The sequence below is a fragment of the Prenolepis imparis genome, unplaced genomic scaffold (assembly GCF_030444845.1).
Source record: "Prenolepis imparis isolate NDT839.2.m4 unplaced genomic scaffold, iyPreImpa1.0 SCAF_10, whole genome shotgun sequence".
NCBI classification, from domain to species: domain Eukaryota; kingdom Metazoa; phylum Arthropoda; class Insecta; order Hymenoptera; family Formicidae; genus Prenolepis; species Prenolepis imparis.
Window position 1 is genome coordinate 9,254,619 of NW_028141168.1, and position 19,630 is coordinate 9,274,248.

At 37.2% G+C, this 19,630-nt stretch overlaps 1 protein-coding gene across 2 annotated transcripts in view; it reads left to right on the forward strand.

Annotated features, from left to right (window-relative positions):
• Sfl (N-deacetylase and N-sulfotransferase sfl) overlaps positions 1–19,630 on the forward strand; it is a 193,688-nt gene that overhangs the window by 142,412 nt on the left and 31,646 nt on the right. For both annotated transcript variants that reach the window (XM_083048112.1, XM_083048111.1), the window contains one exon: positions 8,026–8,223. In XM_083048112.1, the coding sequence (XP_082904238.1) occupies positions 8,026–8,223 (198 nt within the window). The remainder of the gene's footprint in view (positions 1–8,025; positions 8,224–19,630) is intronic.

Sequence of the window (19,630 nt, forward strand, 5' to 3'; positions counted from 1 at the left end):
GAGACGCGCGTACTCGCGCGCGAAATGTGAGCGCTGCAAGAAGGCCAGCGAACGATCGAACGCGAAGGGTTGTGCGGATTTTGAGAGCTATATGAAGCAGGCCTGGCCACGATAACAAATGTGCTTCGTGACGCGCAGCGTACTTCTGAGGCTGGTAAAATCAATGTGCCGATAAAACGTATATTACTTATTCGAGACTGTATATCAATACGTGACAGAAAGACAAATGTAGATAGATATATGTTGTTCATTTAAATCTACCGTTTTATTTCGGATTGTACATGCGAGAGATGTCTGCGAATAATTTATATAAATCATAAAAACAAAAATTACAAAGTATATTCAGAAATTTTTTTTAGATTGCATTTATTAAAATATTTATTAATTCAACATTTCAGGAATGCCTTAATTTACATAAATATCATTTTACTGCTTAACACTTCCAAATTGTTTCAATTAATTTAATCCTGATTGACTTAAGTATAGTAAATTTATTATAATATAAAAAATTATTGTGCAGTAAAAATCTATATGAGAATTATTTCTCAAAGTTTGAACGTACGCGAAATATATCGTTTAACTTGTTCTATATCTTACCCACTATTAATATCGATGAAACCGTTTCATCAATGTCATCGATGTCGATGCAAATAATTCACTACTCTACTAAGACACAACTGCAGTCATTAATATAGTGCAATAACGAAATGTCTTAGATATGGATCGCATTATTGAATCGCATGCTACAGTATAATATGATTGTATACGTGATTAAATTTGTCGCGAAAAATTAAATTAATTAATACTGAAAATAGAGTTGTTATTAGAGTTGTGTTTTATTTTTAGATTTATTAATAGGTATATTATTAATAATACATAAATTATTTTGTAGCTATATTATATTACTTTTCGAAACCATAATGCGCTTTCTCTCTTTTTTTTTAACAAGTAAATCTAAATATATACCTACATTTCGCCTTAAGAACAGAATCAAAGTAGGTACATATAAAAACTTATTAACAAAATCAAGCGAGGAGGAAAGGAAGCATGGTAGGTGGTGTATAACCTTGAGATCATAATCCTAGTTCATTTATCTCGAACATGATACAACTTTATTACACGAGATGAGGAACACTTAGAAGCTGCTTCCATTTTACGCTCTACACTCTACTCTATACGTTCATGTCTCTATTCAACACTCTTTATTTTTCACGAAGAAAAAAAATTTCTAATTCATAAATGTGATAACAAAAAAGAAAAAGAGAGAGAAAAATTCGAAATATATACTTCAATTCGAAATCATATATACTATCGATGTTTGCCAATCATAAGGATTAGATCAGTTACTAGGAACCATAGATATCTGCAGAGATGAAAAAAAACAGTTAATAATATATAAATAATTAATATAAAAAATATATAAAAATATTTTTGGGAACTCGGTTCTATGAAGTTATTATCTTCAACGCAATATTCTATTATAAGAAGAGACTATATTGTGTACCGAAATTCTCTCTTCCTCGTCAAATGTTAGAAATAACATCGTGTTTGTGCATCTCGTGTGCATCTGCGCTTATAAGACATCCGTAAATTAAACGATGGCGTATGCGTGAGGTTTAAAGTTACACGCAGACCACTGCATAATCGCACGATAAAGAAAAGGAAAACTCTTGGGAGACCTTTTATTACCACCAATGCCTTAGACTTGCGTGTCACAGACACATCTCTGCACCTGATTCTAGCTGCACAGCGATTATACATATATCGATACTAATGTATTATTTCCTGATTTCGAAAAAATTTCGTATTTTATGTATAGGTATATACTCATATTGAAGATATATCTAAAAATATAATTTTAATATTTTTTTATCTTTTAAAATTTTTTCTTCAATTTTTTTAAATATATATATATGTAAAATTATAGAAGAAATAATCTGGTCATTGCAAAAGCATATGGAAATATGCTTTTGAATCGTCGCGTTGCCTCGCGGTGTTTAACGTAGTTTTGAAACGGAATCGTTTCGCAAACATGCATACGAATCCGCAGGCGATGAACTTTTATTCTTTTGTAAGCGAAGGTTACATCATACGAATATATGGAATATGTGCGTCAGAAAACTCACGATTTTATTCGATGCCAAACTATATATATATATATATATTTCAGAGATTACGTTAAACATTCGGAGAGGGAGAATTCTAATTTTCATATGTTATTATGTTTCTAATTAGCTCTGAAAATTTAGTTAACACGAGTGCATTAATAAAAATATTCTTCTCTTCTCGTTCTGTAAAAACAAAAAATTTTTTTAGGTATTACGAAAATTGTATTATTTAAATCAGATATTAATATGCATATTCTTGTTTTCAAACTGATCAAATATTATTTTCAAATATTAACGATTTATATTTCTTCCATATTTACCTCGTACCACAATAAAAATACCAATTTACATTAACAAGCGAAATACAAGCGTAAACGAGAGAGGACATCAAATGGCGAGTTTGATTTGGCGTTCATTGTTGAATAAGAATTAAAAGGGGTATTTGAGAGAGATCGTGTGCGGATCACTAATCGACGTGTGATTACGACCAACTTTATGTTAAACGAATCGTGTAACGTTGATTCCTATTATTCCTTCACAAAGGGAACCTGCGGACACTTGTCCCTAATTAACATAACAAGAAAGAGGATCACGAAATTCTAGAGCTAATTCAAATGATGAAGAGATAGGGGAAAGAGCAAAAGAAAGAGAGAGAAAATCAGATCTAAAAGAAAGAGAAAAAAGCGCATCAAGGTTAACGAACGGGAAGATGATTTCGTTTGTCATTTAACCAATTGACGCTGGCGTTCGTGGACATGGTGCACTTGCGTGCAGCAGCTGCAGCAGAACCCGCTGCATACAGGCGCGTCTACTAAGGTTAACCCGGCTAAAACGTTCCGCGCGGAAAGTACCGATTATGATTCATTAGCGTCGCCATTCTAACCGAGGGATTCTCTGCTCTAACGAGAAAGTATGCGCGCGGAAGGAGCTATGCGCTCGGCTCTGCCAGCGCATTTGAATACCGAGGCGCGTTCGCCAACGCGTTTTGCCTACGCATTGTATCTTCTATCCATAGAGAAAAGCATAGAACACAATAGCTCTTTTCACGACACGGTCGTGCACTTGATAAATCTAATAATGTATCGTGCCGTTCGCGTGCGAACAACTGCGTTAATTCGACGATTTAAGCTCAGAAAATGTGCGTTAATGGCTGTAACGTAAAATTGAAACAGAATGTTGTATAATATTCGGGAAGTGTTCTTACAATAAATTCAGGACTTAAAGAAAATAAAAAAAAATATCTGTAGTAAATAAAATATGATTTTGTTGCTTAAAAAAATGAATGGAATGGAGGTCCTGGTAATATATATTTTAATCTCAAGTTTATAAAACGATCTCGATTATTATATACGAGTAATTTCTTTGAATATTATTTTAGTGGTCTTTGAAAAGCAACTTTGATGCATTTAACTTCAGATTTCTGTGTCGCGACTTTTCCCCGAGATGGGAAAGGAAGGTATCCTATAAAAGCGCCACACAAAAGGCAGACAGATGACTCGCGCACGGTAAGCACGAAAAGTGCCAGCGACTTTGCCTGTCACTGCCAGGCAATATAAGGGGACGAAAAACGAAAAGGGATCATAAAGACGCATCGGACGTAACTTGATTATCCGCGCGAAAAGTATGAGACGACGTGCCGTTATACGACGTGGTAATTCGAGAGCTCTCTCTCTCTTTCGCTCTTTTGCCGCTCCCTTATGTCAAGAGCAATTCTCCGCTGTAATTTAATCGGCTGTCGATAGGCGACAATGGTGGCCGTAATCTAAAATTACTTTTTAAGAAGGGCGCGTCTCTTGAACGGCGTTTATTAACGTCAGACGGCGTTGAAACTGCCGTTACGAGCTCCTATATTTTTTTTCGTCCTACTGCGCGAAAATCCTACGAAGATAGGAAGAAGTTGGCGTGGCTTGATTTGTGAAAAACACTTCTCTTGCGATGGCTTTTCCTTGACGTCTCGTAATGTCACACTTAGCGCGAAGAAGTGACGGACGTTAAAAAGTTTCGGACTGACGATATACGGAATCGTAAGCTCCGATGATACGAGTACGAAAACTTTAAATTCTCACCTAATGATTCCAACGTGATTATAATTGATTTCTAATTGCTTAACTTTATTGTACGACAGTGTCATGTCCCGGAAATTTTTTTGCAACTGTGAATGCTATCCCCGGATTTAAATCAATTTTTAATTAAAGCTCGTGCACTTGATGTTAGAAAAAATATACATGTTCACCGATCAGTTATACGTCAAAATATATATTTATCAAAGATCTATGCTATTTTTTTATGATTACAGACTTTGTAGAATATTGCAACAGCTGAACGCACTCGCGGTTAATATCGATACCTTTGCATAAATATTATCGAATTTAGAGACTTGTTATGAAACTACAATATCACGATTCCAACGAGAGAAACAAAAATTTCCAATTGCACGCTGATTAATTGCACATGACAAAATAAATGGTCTTTTCGAACGTAATGTCATGTCACGTCGCTTCGTTCTGCTCCGAAATCGACTTTTGACGTTTGCTCGCAACGTGTCGGAAGCTTGCCAATCGTTCTCAAGTCAATCATACCTATGATAAGATAATGGCTGAACAATGAAAGCATTTCGATTGGATATATTTCTCAATGCGGTTATATTACAAATTCCTTAGTTCCTCTGCTCCCAGGAGTCGAGATAGTTTAGGTACTTGAGAGCTTAGAGAACGTTATCGTAAATTCGTATTAAGGGTGCCTACGCACGTCGGCACGCCTGTAACCGATAAGGACCCGATAGGAAACCCGAATTTAGGTCAGATGGTATCCTCTAATAACTCGGTGCACTAATACGCTTAGTTGCGCAGCTACGTCTGATGTGTGATAGCATGAGATGCATCATATCTCTTCCGTCCTAGATTACTGATGTACTTGAAAGCTTCTGTGCGGACACGCACGTGAATCCGCACACGTCGTACACGTCGTAAATGTCAGATATATACGACGTCCCTGTTCGTCGTTAACGTTGAGACACATTTACGCTCGTGATCACATTGAGATTGCCGGGACATCAAATGTAAAAACGATTTTCAAATCATTTAAAGTGTGAAGCCCTGCAGAATTTAGAAGCTGTATTAATCGTCCTCCGATTAATTTTCATCGCATATAATTATCATTAATCATGTAAATATATTTATTTGTTTCGTGTAATAATATGATCTTAATTTTTTTTTAATAGATCTTTATTTTTTTAATAGAAATAACAATTATAACACAATACTTTTTTATTATTTTTCAAAGATACGCGATTGAGTTATCCCAAGCGAAATACTAAGCTAAAAGACGATTATTGCAAATTCTTGACAAGAAAATAAAATGTATAGAAAGTTGCATTTAAATGCCATATCTAATGGAACGCAGAGAAGAAGGTAGTTTCGTAACCTTTTACTTTACCAGTATAGACAGCACCTTTCACACTCCTAACTGCGGATAGGATTGCAGATTCTCGATACTTACGAATGATCCCATGTGTGCGAATAAACGACTTTAGTGCACGCGAATGTCAAGAATATTGCATCGATAACCCGCACATGAAATGCAGCGAAACCGGGCAAAGTATGCATATCGCGATCGATGTCTCTGTTTCTTGCTACGACTATTTCCACACATGCTACTTTTCATCGAGGATGATAACGAGAAATTTTGATAAGGATATCGATCGTTGATCGAGTTTTACGAATTATCCGAAACACAAACAGATACCACGACACTAATTGTAAGAAAATATTACATATATTTTATATATATATATATTTTTTTTTTTAATTTCTTGTATTTTATACGCCGCGAATTTCGCGTTATGCGTGTCAGAATTCTTTACTGCTCAGCGCGGTGTATGTCTCGACCTATGATTACATTACGTAGAAAATATTTGCCCGGAGTTTAGTTACACCAAACACTCCGTAACAACGACTAAAACAGTACTATACGAACGTAAACATTACTGCGAACGAAGCTCGTGCATGCGTCTATCAACGCGACGCCTAATGTGCATAAATTGTAAACTTGAGAGGATAAGAGCTGCGAAGCGTAAGTGCATCATCGATAATCTGTTTCGCTACCATCTAACAATAAGTCAAAAATTTCCACGCCTTTCAATTTCATTTCCTTCCATTAGTTTATCCAGAAACTTTTTATACATCTGTCGAATTCTTCTGGTGTAAAAAAATATCCATTTTTATTTTAAATTACAAATACATATATCTTTTTCTGTTTATGATATTTTAAGCATTTTAAGAACTTGCGGTGCTTTTGAAATTTTTTCTGCTAATTAATGAATGAAAATTAATGATTTATTCAATACGTAATGCTGTTTATTATTAGTATGCTCATAATATTTACATTCATTTAGAAAATTCGTAATTGACGTAATACAACATACTGTGTACGATAAAGATTTTTACGCGTCAATGACGCGAGTGTAGCAATTATGAGAATGATTGATCGTGTTGGCATTGTGTAATCAATAATTCGACAGATTTGTATACTATAATAGTTGTTGTTCTATTATGAAAATATCTCTACATATTGTACGTCGATCGGGGTTCTGGTTTATCCTGCTTTACCACAAAGATCCGATTTTCGATGGTTTATGGCGAGAAACCCGGTTGCTGGACGCGTACTAATTCGATGCATGCACCGATAATGCACCGCGGAATCTGCTCGTGACAAATATCAACATAAAGGAGCTTAGCAGTGAGGAAGGTATTTGTAACTGTATCCATGAAATGAAACAGATTACGCGCTATCCAGTTTAACTCGACACTCATTCGAGAAAGAAATTATAAGCAAACTAAAACGTCAAATAGGTAATAGAGAATAAAAGAAAAAGAAATTAATTTTAAAGAATTTTTCACATATTTCTTCTTCTTGAAAATTATCATATACATCTTTTTTCAAAATATCGAATATCAAAAATTTCCTCTTCTTTTTCTTTGAAACGAGACACCAGCAATGATATTAAAATGTAAGAAGAGAGGAAAGATTATCTTTATTCCCACGTCAGAGCGTAGCTTACACGCGGTAAACGCCACGAAACTCGCAGAATACCCGATGCTAATGTCCGGAAGGGCTCGTTGCAACGACGCTAAAGGGTCCTTTGTGGAGCTACGCATACGTTTCGAAATTCCTGCGTCGCTGTTGCATCCGCGCTCTCACAGATACACACCGGGCGCGCTGTATCTGTCTATATTGAAAGAGGAACTTTGAGGACAGGTTGAAAGAGCTGCCATGCATTCTTCGAGGTCCGCTCGTTACGGGGATTTCGTTACGAAGAATTCGGCGGAAGAATTCGCTCCTGCACTACTCGAGCGGCCAATCGAAATGTTCCTTTTGCCTTCTTTGAACATTTCGTATTATCATGAAAACTGTAACGTAGGAGAGATGAGAGGCAACGTGATGAGAGAGAATCGCGTTTTATATGTATATAACAAGAAAATACCTTATAAATATGTAAAGCTTTTGAGATACGAGATAGTTCAAGAATATGCGTTTTATGTATGATCAATAAAGTGGAAATTCTTCAAACTCTTGAAGTGCATGGTATTAATAAATAATTTTACTCGACATCATTGTTGAAAAGTATTACTTGGCAAATTTATACATATTTATCTATTAAAGATTCCCATTTGCCTATTTTTAATAAATGAATATTGAATTTGATAATAGATAGAAAATCAAGCTAACTCAAATGTATAAATAGTTTGAATAAATAATAATAGTTTAAAAATATAACACTTAAATACATTGTGAATAATATATTTAATTTCTTGAAAAATTATATATATATATATATATATATATATATTATATATAATATTTTCTATTTCTCCACACACAAACTTTTAACACTAACAGACGGTTTCTATTATTGCAGTTTGATACACCGAGATACGAGGCCAGAGCCAGCGATTCGATGTTCGACTCTAAGAGGAGCGACTAGACTGCCGTCAGCGCCAGACCATCGTAGCGAAGCTCGATTAAGGATAGACCCGAAGGTGTTGGTCTTTGTAGAAACTCTCTATTCGAGGCTAGGCCGAGAAGTAGCCGAACTGCTAGTTTATAATCGAATAAAGTAAGTACAAATTATTTTTCTTTCAAACACCAGGCATTGAAAAATCGAATAAAAAGCTTTATTCGTCCGTTGATCAAATAATGTTAAATCCGAATGAATAATTGTGCAAAACGTATATTACGATAGATAATTATAAAATAATTTATTTGCTCTGACGAATAAAGCTCGTTTATGAATGCCTGGCCTACTTGCATGTATACTGCATTTCGCAACGTCTTTTATGTGCATCGACCTGATTCTGGAAAAAAAGATTTTACCCTAGCACGATCTAGAAGTAGGTTACCAACGTAAGCTTTCTTCGGAGTTCTCAGCCGCAATAGTTCATACTATTAGGCAAAAAGTACACGGCTAATGGCACACAGTTGCTGAAGTCGATCAATATCGCGACATAGTATCCTGAACGTTGTAAGCTCGCTAGTCCACGACCTTTTTTATCCATAAAACGTGGACTTTTACCTCTTTCGTGAGGAAGGAACAGTAAATGATGGTATTCTGTGAGTTTTTAAAGCGAGCACTTTATCCTCGTATTTTTAAACGAAAGACGAAAGATGATAAACTCACATGTTTGCTTTAATTCTTACAAAATTCAGCATCGAATTTCTCAACATTTCGTTGAGAATTTAGAAAAAATTCGTAAGTTGTATTTTTATGATATACGAAGCTGAATTTTTTTTTCATTTTTACAACAGTACTTTTGTTAGCGTCGCAAATGTTTACCGGAAAATGTTTCGACATTTTTCCGGAAAGGTAAAACTATGACCTAGATCTTGTTGTAATTCCGTACTGTCGATCCAAATTTTTCAAAAAATTCCTGCGTTATAATTCCCCGACAGAGATTCCGCAAATCTCGGTTTTGTTACATCGTCGGGCGATGTTATTTCGTGAATGTCGGTATAAAAATTAGAAATGCAAATTTCTTGATCGTCGTGAAGTCCATGCAGTTTTTGCCGCTATTATACGAGTACCGCGAATATTTTAGAATCATATTTCCCGTATATATGAGAAATAAGTTAAATACCGACGCGAACATTATTTCAATTCCCGTAATTGCTCTTTATTAATTTCGTTATTCAATTGTGTCCGATGTATCGAATAATTTAAGATTCTACATTAACTTTAGAATCAAAATTATCAAGAAAGCTAAATATTAATTTGTGTAGAATAATATGCGAATTCCACTAGATAAACAGGGAAAAAATAAAAGGCAAAGAAGAATAAATAATTATCTAGAGTTGGAATATCAGCTATTCATATTTTCAAACACACAATATGCAACTTTGCACTTTGCACACTTACATATTGTTAATATGACAATATGTATTAACATGTAAGCGCGCATAACTGGGTATAGTAGTATAATATTCTGATATTCGGATAACTTTCTTATATAAATATTAATAACGTTATCTGTAGAATACAGTAGTAGAGAGAGAGTTCAGTATAATCGTTCAGTACAGTATAACTTACATATAACGCGATAAAACTGTATAACAAATCTATATCAAGCGATGCAATTTTGCGCCCATTTACAGCTGCGCGCGAAATCTCGCATTTCCATTTCACGAAAATGGTACCATGATGAGCGTTTCTCTGAAAAGTTTAATGAATCTAACGCTATCGGAGACACGGTGTATCGTGAAATTTACTCTATTCATGATATGCGCATTCGTTAAACAGTAATACCCGGGTCAAGCCCGTTATAGGAGTCGGGCCGTACGAAACTTTGGGGCGGGATGAGAGAGAATTTAAGCCGGATGCGTCGTCGGGTTTCGAAGAGGGATAAGATTGTAAGAGAGAGAAAAAAAACGCGAAAGCTGCGCCGCGTATTCTCTCTTTCTCTCTGTGTATGTATGTGTTATCTCCCGATTCTTTCGCGGCTGATCAAATAATAATGCGGTTCAATGCCTGCTTCCGGAGGTTTTAGCGACTATCGGGAATTATAGTGCGGCGCAGCCGCACAATACACAAGACAGAGAGAGAGGGAGAGAGGGAGAGGGAGGGAGCATAATGTACAGAGTTTAAAGCACAGCCCTTGCTGATAGAGAGACTATGACGTGATCGACAATCCTCCTCCGCCGTAAAAGGGACGAAGAGCACATATAATATATCGCTCGATATGCGCGAATGCGCACCTCCCTTAAGTGGCGAATGGAATGAATTCCCTTCTCGCGTGCATATTCAGAAGAGAACTCCGGAATCGCGAAAAGATAACCAACTAACAGCGGTTCCGGTGATACGTGAGCGCGAAAAGCGCGTGGGAGAGATCCACCTAGCTTATCGTGGCGGTCGTTCGTTTGCTTTATCCGGTGCAATTTCATAATCGATATTGGCGCCTGAGGGTGGAAACAGAGAGAGGGAATGGAGGGTTGCCCGCACATCGTCCACCTGTGCGCGCGCGACGCCAGGCAAATTTTGTTGTCGGAGATTGCGAGACGCAGATATGAAAAGCACAGCACCCCGAATCGTGTTCGCCGCGAGCTTGCGTATATTTTATAATACACACACAACCGCGTATATAAGTATACATCGCATTGCATATCGACGCACCAACGTGTATACCTAATGAAATATTTATTCGTGTTGGGGTATATGTGTACGCGTGCTCCTTTGCGAGAGAACGTACAAGAGCACATCGCCGTGTCTACCTTACACGCCGCTTGGTATATACGTGTAATGCGATATGGAAAGTTTTGAATCTGCGAGATCCAGCTGCGCTAGATAAAACGTGATATCTTGCCCCGGGATACTCCCTCAAACCGGGGACGTAAGAAAAATAAAGGTGAGGGAAGAAGTTTCTATAAGCGAGTTGAGTTTTCAACCCATTTTATACCTTACATACGTGAGAGGGAGAGAGAGAGTGCATCGTTTGTTTTATCTTTCCCGCAGCTTTTATTGCTTATTAACTACTTTTTATGTGCACCCGTATCGCTTTATCGATTATGCTCATGTTGCGAATGATGAATAATATAGATAAAACACACACAAGATGTTTTAGATTATTGGGAGTCTATTCTATCGGAAATATTTACATGAATAAAAGGATTTATAGACTAAAACATATATAAAATAAGAAACTGTTTTTTTCTCTTATTCACCATCTTTTTCTCTCTCTTTTTTTCTTGGTATTAAAAATTAATTTTCAATATTAGAGCAAGCTTTAACGAGCCGTGTAAAATACGCGAACGAAAAACGTTTATAAAGAATACAGAAAATATCGAATTATAGAAAGAGTTTCCGAGATATGCGAAAACCGATTAAACTATCAAATGTCAATTGTGTTCAATTACCAATATTCTATTCGACACATGTCAATCAAACGGAATATTTTCTCATCTTTCTCGCGATTTATTTTTTAATCCATTTTTCCAACGATGGACTTTTCGATGCGTATCTGTCTATCTAGGAACCTTCAATAAACGTTCGCATGTTATCAGGCTGGAGAAAGAAATCTTCTATTTCTCAATCGAGAGCGGCGATATCGATCACGCTTCTCTCCAACATCGGGGTGAGAGAGGGATGGGGGATGGGGAGGGAGAAGCCACCCTCTCCCTCATCCTCTCTATTACACCTCGATAGTAACGCAGTCTGCGCGACATGGTCTTCGTTACTCGCGGCAGCATCGATAAGGGAAAAGGGTGGCGACCGAGCAAAAGGGTAAACGTTCCGTGGGGCGGAAGCGCCGATCAACCCTTCGCGTATGTTTTTCGTCGCCCCTCGCATCCCAACGAGGCTCATTTGAAATCCGTCTTTTCATTTCGCGACTCCCTTTTCTACCCTTTGTCATCCCTGTCTTCTCTCTTTCGCAGTTTTTTCTCTTGCTCTCCTTTTCCATCGTCTCGGGATAATTCGCGTATGTACACTCCTCTTTGGCTCGTAAGAGAAATAGATGAACGGTGCGTGTCGTCGTGAATCCGGGAGGAGTAATGCGTCGCGAATGTATCGGGCTATCCTGTCCTGTCGCGCGCAAATTTCGACATATTTTTAGCTTCTTCAGTATTTAAGAAAGGCGGGAACGCCGTTACGCGCACGTGCCAGCTTTCATATATACGCACGAGGCTGAATTTTTAATAGCGGGGGCTGCGCGCGCCCCGTCTTCATGATTTCTGATATACGCGTTGTAATATACGCGAGTGTTACAACGCTCGTTCACGCGGAAGTAACATCTCGCATGCACGGAGATATTTCGGAATTACGATGAAAAATATGCGGCGTTTATTCAGCCTCTCTCGCGAGGGGGGCAGTTGGTAATGTTTCTTCAGGGGGGAGAAGAATCGCGGTGCTGTCGTTTATTTTCACGCCCCCTAAGAAGAAAATCAAGGCGTCTGTCACGTAAACTCCGCTATTTATACCAAGTCAAGCTGCGTACGACGTGTACAAGTGGTGTTGCGTAATTATTTGAAATATTACTGCCTTGAATAGGATAAAGAAGTACGTTCTCTCGCGATAGTTACAACTACCTGCTCGTGCTAAGGTTTGTTTCCATTATTTAGCCGTTGCAAACGTAATAGCTTCTATCTAATGCAGATGTTGTAGAGTCGGAAACCCTTGATATATCATCAGCGTAAATTCTCGTAGCTCCAAAAAATATGTAAAATACAATTACACGCGATATAATCTACACGCTAATTAGAAAATCGTGTTGCCTTTCATTTTGCGTATGATACGTATAGTGTTTGATAACAATTCTTGATCTTTTTTTATTCACTTTTCTAAACGTCATATACCTAATTCGCGAGTATCTGCGATATAAAAATAATACTGCTATGATCTACTGTGCCTCTATAATTAAATGAACGAGATACATTTAATAATAGCACCAGGAACAGATAGTTATCAAGCGCGACATAAGAAATTTAAACCTATGATAGTATACGAGCGAGAAACCCATATAAGAAAAATAGACTGATATTGATTCAGTTATAATGTGAGATATTTTAAAACGCTGTGAAGAGTTGTCTATATTTACCGTTCCATTCACGATATATACGTTTACATAAGGATATAAGCACGATCGTAAAGTTGTTTATCTACATAATGTCGGGCTATGCTTTTTTCGAGTGAATAATAACTTTTTGTTTCATTTGTCTAAATGCTTGTATGGATTAGAGATCCATTAACGAAAGGCTTTGGAAACTAGAGAGATATATATGTACATAATTTAAAATCCTCTTTAAATAAATGTCCAAAGTTTTTAACGAAGGAAATTTAAAAGTTTTAGAAGTAGATGTATTTTGAAAGTTGAAATAGTATGATTGATAGCCATGATAATCTGTCGGAATGGTTCTCTCTTACAAGTGGACTACTCAAGGCTCTCAGACACGTAGAATAGTGCCACTGTTTATATGATATATACTTGCCTTTTTATGTGGATTTCGGTTTTTACGTAAACGTGACAGTTTTCGCTCATTTTTATCGCGGATCTTAAGAGATTTCTGCCTGACGTCTCTCACTAACCTCGTTCTCTTCTCTTCTCAAAGAATTACACGTCGCTGAACGCGTATCGAGGCATTATGCGCGCATGTTAACGACATATATACGTATACTCATGCGTGCCACAATATGACATACGACCGACAACAGTCGAACTTCGCGGATTTCCGTTCGAAATAAATATGTATCTGTCGGACAACATCATGACGTGCAACATGACGAAGGTCTTGTGCTAGAAATATATTTTACCTCGCACACAGATAAGAGGAGAATAGACAGACAGAAAAAATATTGCAACGACCTTGCACTGATTATGCAAATCGTACTAATAGATTTTTAAAAGATGTGCATCATAATATCGTGTTTTATTTATTTTACATATAATATACCTATAATATTTTAAATTGACAAACATAAACAGTTAATAAAAAAGTTTTATTTATGATGAAACGAATATATTTTGTTAAAGAAAAGAATTTTAATATTTACAAATACAATATTAATATTTCTCGACAGCAACATATACTTCAAATAAATAGATGTTTTATGTATATTTTTGAAATATAAATTTGAAGTGTGTTTCTGCCATAATATAACAAAATCAGACTAAATATTGATAGTATACCGAAGGTAGATCGAACGTTAAAGGGTTAAATAATTCACTCTAGAACGCCCGGTGATATTTTACATTTTTTCTTGTCGTGTTGTAATTGGATAAGTCTGTTACGTCTAAAGGTGATGCTTTATATTGAATAATTTTTTATTCCGAGTAACCCAAGTCCCGGAGAACAGCAAACAGGAACGTTGCAGGAAAAATAACTTCATTTTCTCGTTGGATTCTCGCCAATGAACGAATGATTTATCCGCATCTTCTGGCCATTAGCAATCGCGAATCGCATGAGATGCGAAATTTATAATCTTTATATGTAATAATGCACCACACATATGGCAAAATGATTCAGAAGCCTGGCAGTTAGCTTGGCACTATCTCCGATCGTGAATCATTATACAGATAGACTCTCTTTTTTTCTATACATCTCTTCTTTATAATATATATTTCGCGGAATAATATTAATATAATTAAAACGTATGACTGATCTGAATAAGCAATATATGCAGATTACATTCGTCATGATTCCTTCCATACGCTGAAAATATATATCGGAAATGAGCAAAATAATACGCGTACGGAGTTTGAATAATGCGGACCACCAAATGTTTGCAAATCAGCCACTGTGCATTAATGAATCTTTTAATTAACAATGAGCAATCGAGCGATCAATCACATAACACTTTCGCGCTTATATAATATATACGTGCGCGCACAAGAAGGAGATTAAATCGCATTTATTCCGCTTTCATTTTTAATAACTGTACTGAATCTTTCGCCGGGCATGATGAAAATTTTCATTCGAGGATTAAATCAGCCGGCAAACAGAATGAGCGTCGCTATAGGAGAGTAACGGATGTAAAACAAGCTACCTGAGCGGTCAAGCAGGCGTGAGGAACAGGAACGTGCGCGAGGAGTCGGTAAATTAAAACCCTCATCAAGGATTCAAACAAATTCCGGCGCTATGTCGAACAGATTAGGGCCCGGGCCGTGCCAATTCGGGACTGCCGTTTTAAGCCGGCGGAAATCAACCGGGTGAATTACCAACTTGATTAATACCCTCGGTGGTTTTCGCCTAATTATCCCGGGAGCCCTGTAATTAATAGCATAGTCCGGGGGGAAAGCGCTAGCCGAGAGCTAATCGTATTTTTATCTCCACATACGGGGCGAGAGGGGGGAAACCGCGATTTCCGAATTGATAAATTTTCGCGGGACAAGGGAGATCCGAGGGACACTACGGTAGAAAATAAGACAAGCAATTAATACGGAAGCAAGGAAGCAATGAAAGTCGAATGCCGGCCGATTGGAAAACAATTACGGCGGTGATCGATACAAAAGTGTCGCGAGAAAAAGCGGAAAATTCATCCTACCCTCAGCAGAAGATTGATCGAGGCCCAGCACTTGCTCGGTTCGTGAACTGTAATAATTATCATCACCGCTCTACGTCGTTGCGGACCTGTCCACTCGTAAAATCCTTCATTTGTTCGGCCTCGCAATCAGTGTTGCTACTGCTGATCGAGTCTTGAATCTTTCAATAATTTTTCTCCCTTTGACTCACGTATCATGTCGGACGAGATAAAAAATTCGATCTTTTCAGAGTACTAAACTTTTGAATTTAATGAAAAGTAAAATAGTAAAAAATTTTTTAAAAGAGTTTTAAATCCTAATCTATTTATTGTCACTATTATGATAATATAAAATTGATATTATTATAATTCTTATTATTTTTGAGAAAATTATCCAAAAATATGTTATAAGAAACAAAGAGAGACAATCGTTAGATATATTAATATTTTAAACACACTTACAACGAAATATATAAAAATATTTGAAGAATGTATTGCAAAGACGCAGGTATATGTTATTGCAAGAAATGGAACAAAACAGACTTTGATGCAATACGTCACAATAAAAATTCCGTAACAAATAATTAAAAATTCGGCAAAACGTCTTAATCATTATCGTAATTGGTCAATTGTGGCCTATAGCGCACTATTCCGCAGCTGTGAACCGTTCGTGAAATTCCTGTATTTTCCACGATTTTGGTTCCATTGTCGGTATCGAACACACAATACCAGCCGTACTTTTTCTCGCTTATAAAATCGCGGCGCGATTTCGTGGTTTTCGTGCACGGATGAGAATTTCGCATTTCCGCTTTGATGTAATAGAGAAGCTCTCTCTCTTCGTGGCTGACCCGCTTAATTGTCTTGACAGGTTTCGCAGAATCTGCTTGCGGTTGCGTGTTTCTCCCCGTCTCCTCTCTCTCTCTCTCTCTCTCTCTCTCTTCCCTTTTGCAACCATCACAGCTGCATAGAGTGTCGGTGTAATAAATACGTCTCTCTGAAACGCCATAGTGTCTTCAGGTGTCACTTCCGACTGGGAAAGCGCGGAAATTCAGCGAGACGCAACGTTTCGCTATATAGGTATATCCGACGCGTCCGCATGCTGTGAACATTTCTCGGTCGAATCGTTTTATGTGTTTACCTCACGTTCGCGATATATATACATATATATATACGTATATATATATATATATATATATATATATATCCGCGGATAACTTTCCATACGAATAATTTTCGACGGATTTATTAATTACACGTTTCAATCATTTTGTATATTTTCCGCGCGTTTCGTGGTTCAACGAGCGATTGGCATCGCGAATTTATTACTTTCGTGCGGCGACGACGGACGAGGGACGGAGAAAGGGGAACGCGAATGATTTATTTGGCGAATTAATGAAAAGGCAACAAGAACGATAACCGTCTATGAAAAGATACACAATTTCGATATCGCGTGCCACGGTAACGAAGCAAGCATCTGTCGGACTTGTAATTATCAGTTTGCGAAAAATTGCCTTCAATCTTGGAAGGGACAGTGGAGAAATCGATTCATTATTATGTCTCGAGTCTCTCGTTCTACGACTACGCGACAACGATAAATTATGATGAAAAGTGGCAGCGTAATAAACGAGGCGAGAGTAAACCGGTGGTCGAGGAAAACAGAAGAGTAGCATTTTGTTATTAATGCTCTTTGATCTTCGCTTTTCCGCGGAAAAATGGAGCTCCGTAGGGATACAACGCATGGCTGGCGAAGTCGTACTTCTTTGTGATCCTTTGCTTTGCTCTGCTCCTTCGATCAGGTCTCAAAACACGTTTGCAACGGCGTCGGGGGATATCGACGGGTCTAGGTACCTCGCGCGCGAAAAGGCGAACGTGTAAAAGAGATCAAGGCGCAGGGAAGCCCGAGAAATTCATAAAGCGCTTCTTAAGCTGGCATAGAAGAACATCAGTCAGTGACCTTCTCGCGCTGGCTTGCCCTCAAGAGGATTCGCCGGGAGTTCGTTTGGCCGAAGGCAGTCGCGATGGTTCTGTACGTCGGAGTTCAAAGCTCCCACGGAACGCCGACGTCGGATATCACCCTCTTTTTGCCAGATATCCCTCGGAACTTCCAAGCCCGCCGCTTCCGAGTGCCCCACTTATCGACCTCCATTCAATCGACGGATGGAACCCAACCCACGCTTTCCTTCTCGCAAATTCCTTCCCTTCTCCCTCTTTGTCTTTAGCTGACTAAAAGGGATTGAGATAATACGACTTATTCGTAAGCGCGCTCGAAGCCGATGAAAAATTTAAGAAGCTGAAAAATGGTGGTTAAATGGCGCATTTAACGCTACGCGTATGGGAGAAAAATAAGTTTCACGAAATAATTTCTGATTTGGTTAACGATCGATTACACGCTATATCAATATTAATAGATACGAGAGTTTCAAATTTAACATATTTTATAAGGTCCGACTGTTTACATATATTTCTTGTAAAATTATCTGTAATATTTATTTCCAAATTTTTGATCTGTAATTAATATATATTATCGTTTGTAAAGCCATATATAACTCATGACTCGTGTATGCAGGTTTAGATATAAATGTCATAAATGTTTAATAATCGAATAATTAGCCGGTATTAAATATATTATTAAAATTATGCAAAAATATGTATATACACATTGGTGAAAATATGTATATATCAAATATTTTCGATCTTCTCGATCGACATGATATTTGGTTAGTTGTACTTTATTAATGTTTTGAAGAGAGAGATGGATGTTATAATTTAATAACAACGCGATTTCAGCGAATTGGCACGTGGAAAATAAATGCGGCTGCCGTCATCAATTTTCTCACATTAATATCTCTTTTGATAAAAAAAAATAATATTCTCTTTCCATTATTTATATATATTTTAATATTTTTATTATAATTGGAGCAGTAATATTCATCCGAAAAACTGCATGCTACTAATTATAATGTTCTGTATAAAAAATACGGAAAAGAATTTTTTCAACAGAGATTTAATTTATAACGCATTGCATGTTAAAAAGTTTAAAACAATTAAAAATACAATATACTTTTAAACATTTAATTAAAACAGTTAAAAGATTAAATTTGATGCAAATCAGGAAAAGTTATTAAAGAGATCCGGCATTTTTCCTCGGATTTTTACAAAAGAACCGGACGTATCGCAACGTGTGAACAAGTAAGGCGGTAAAGAACGAGAAGAGCCGTCATTACTCGAATAAAGTGAGAGGTTTACGACTGTCGATCAAGATCTAAAATTGCTCGCGAAGCGCGCGCGAGCATTTTTCCTCAACTTTTCGTTGGAGGAAACCAACTTTAGTAAGAATACGTAATTTCGTTCTCCGGGAACCTAGGGACAATTGGCGAGCGTCTTTCGGCAATATGTCGGGGGGATTTTTTTGTCTCTTTCCTGTTACATTGTACATATATCTATACATTGTACTCGATGAAACGAATAGCGCTAAGTCAGCAACGTCCGCGAGAATATTGCTGTCTTCTCCCGGAAGTTGTAATGCGCGATGCAAGCTGTGAAATTAACTTCTGCCACTCGTTCACGCCTCGCGGATAAATTGCGCGAAACTGAATATCTCGCGAAGAGATGGAAAACGTAAAACACCGCGCAAACGATCAGAAAATCGCTGATTCATTCGGCGATCTTCTCTCTTTTCGCTCTTTTCACTCTGGTGGTCTGCACTCGGTTCAAAATCGAATCTCGACTACGCACGAGAACAAATCAAATATCGTTCGCCGGTATATAAATGTCTTTGAAACGGATCTGAATTATACATGAAAAGAGATGAAATATCCATCACTTATTTCTTATGTAAAATCGCAAATGTACATTATCTTTTCCTCGTGATAAATCGCGTCTCCGTCTTTCTTAATCATTGCGAATCAATGAAAATTATCCTCCCATCTAAACTGCACAATTATTGGATGATGTTAAAAAAGTTAAACAATATCGTGAAACATTTTAACTTGACATTTTCTTTTTCTTTGATACAATCGAC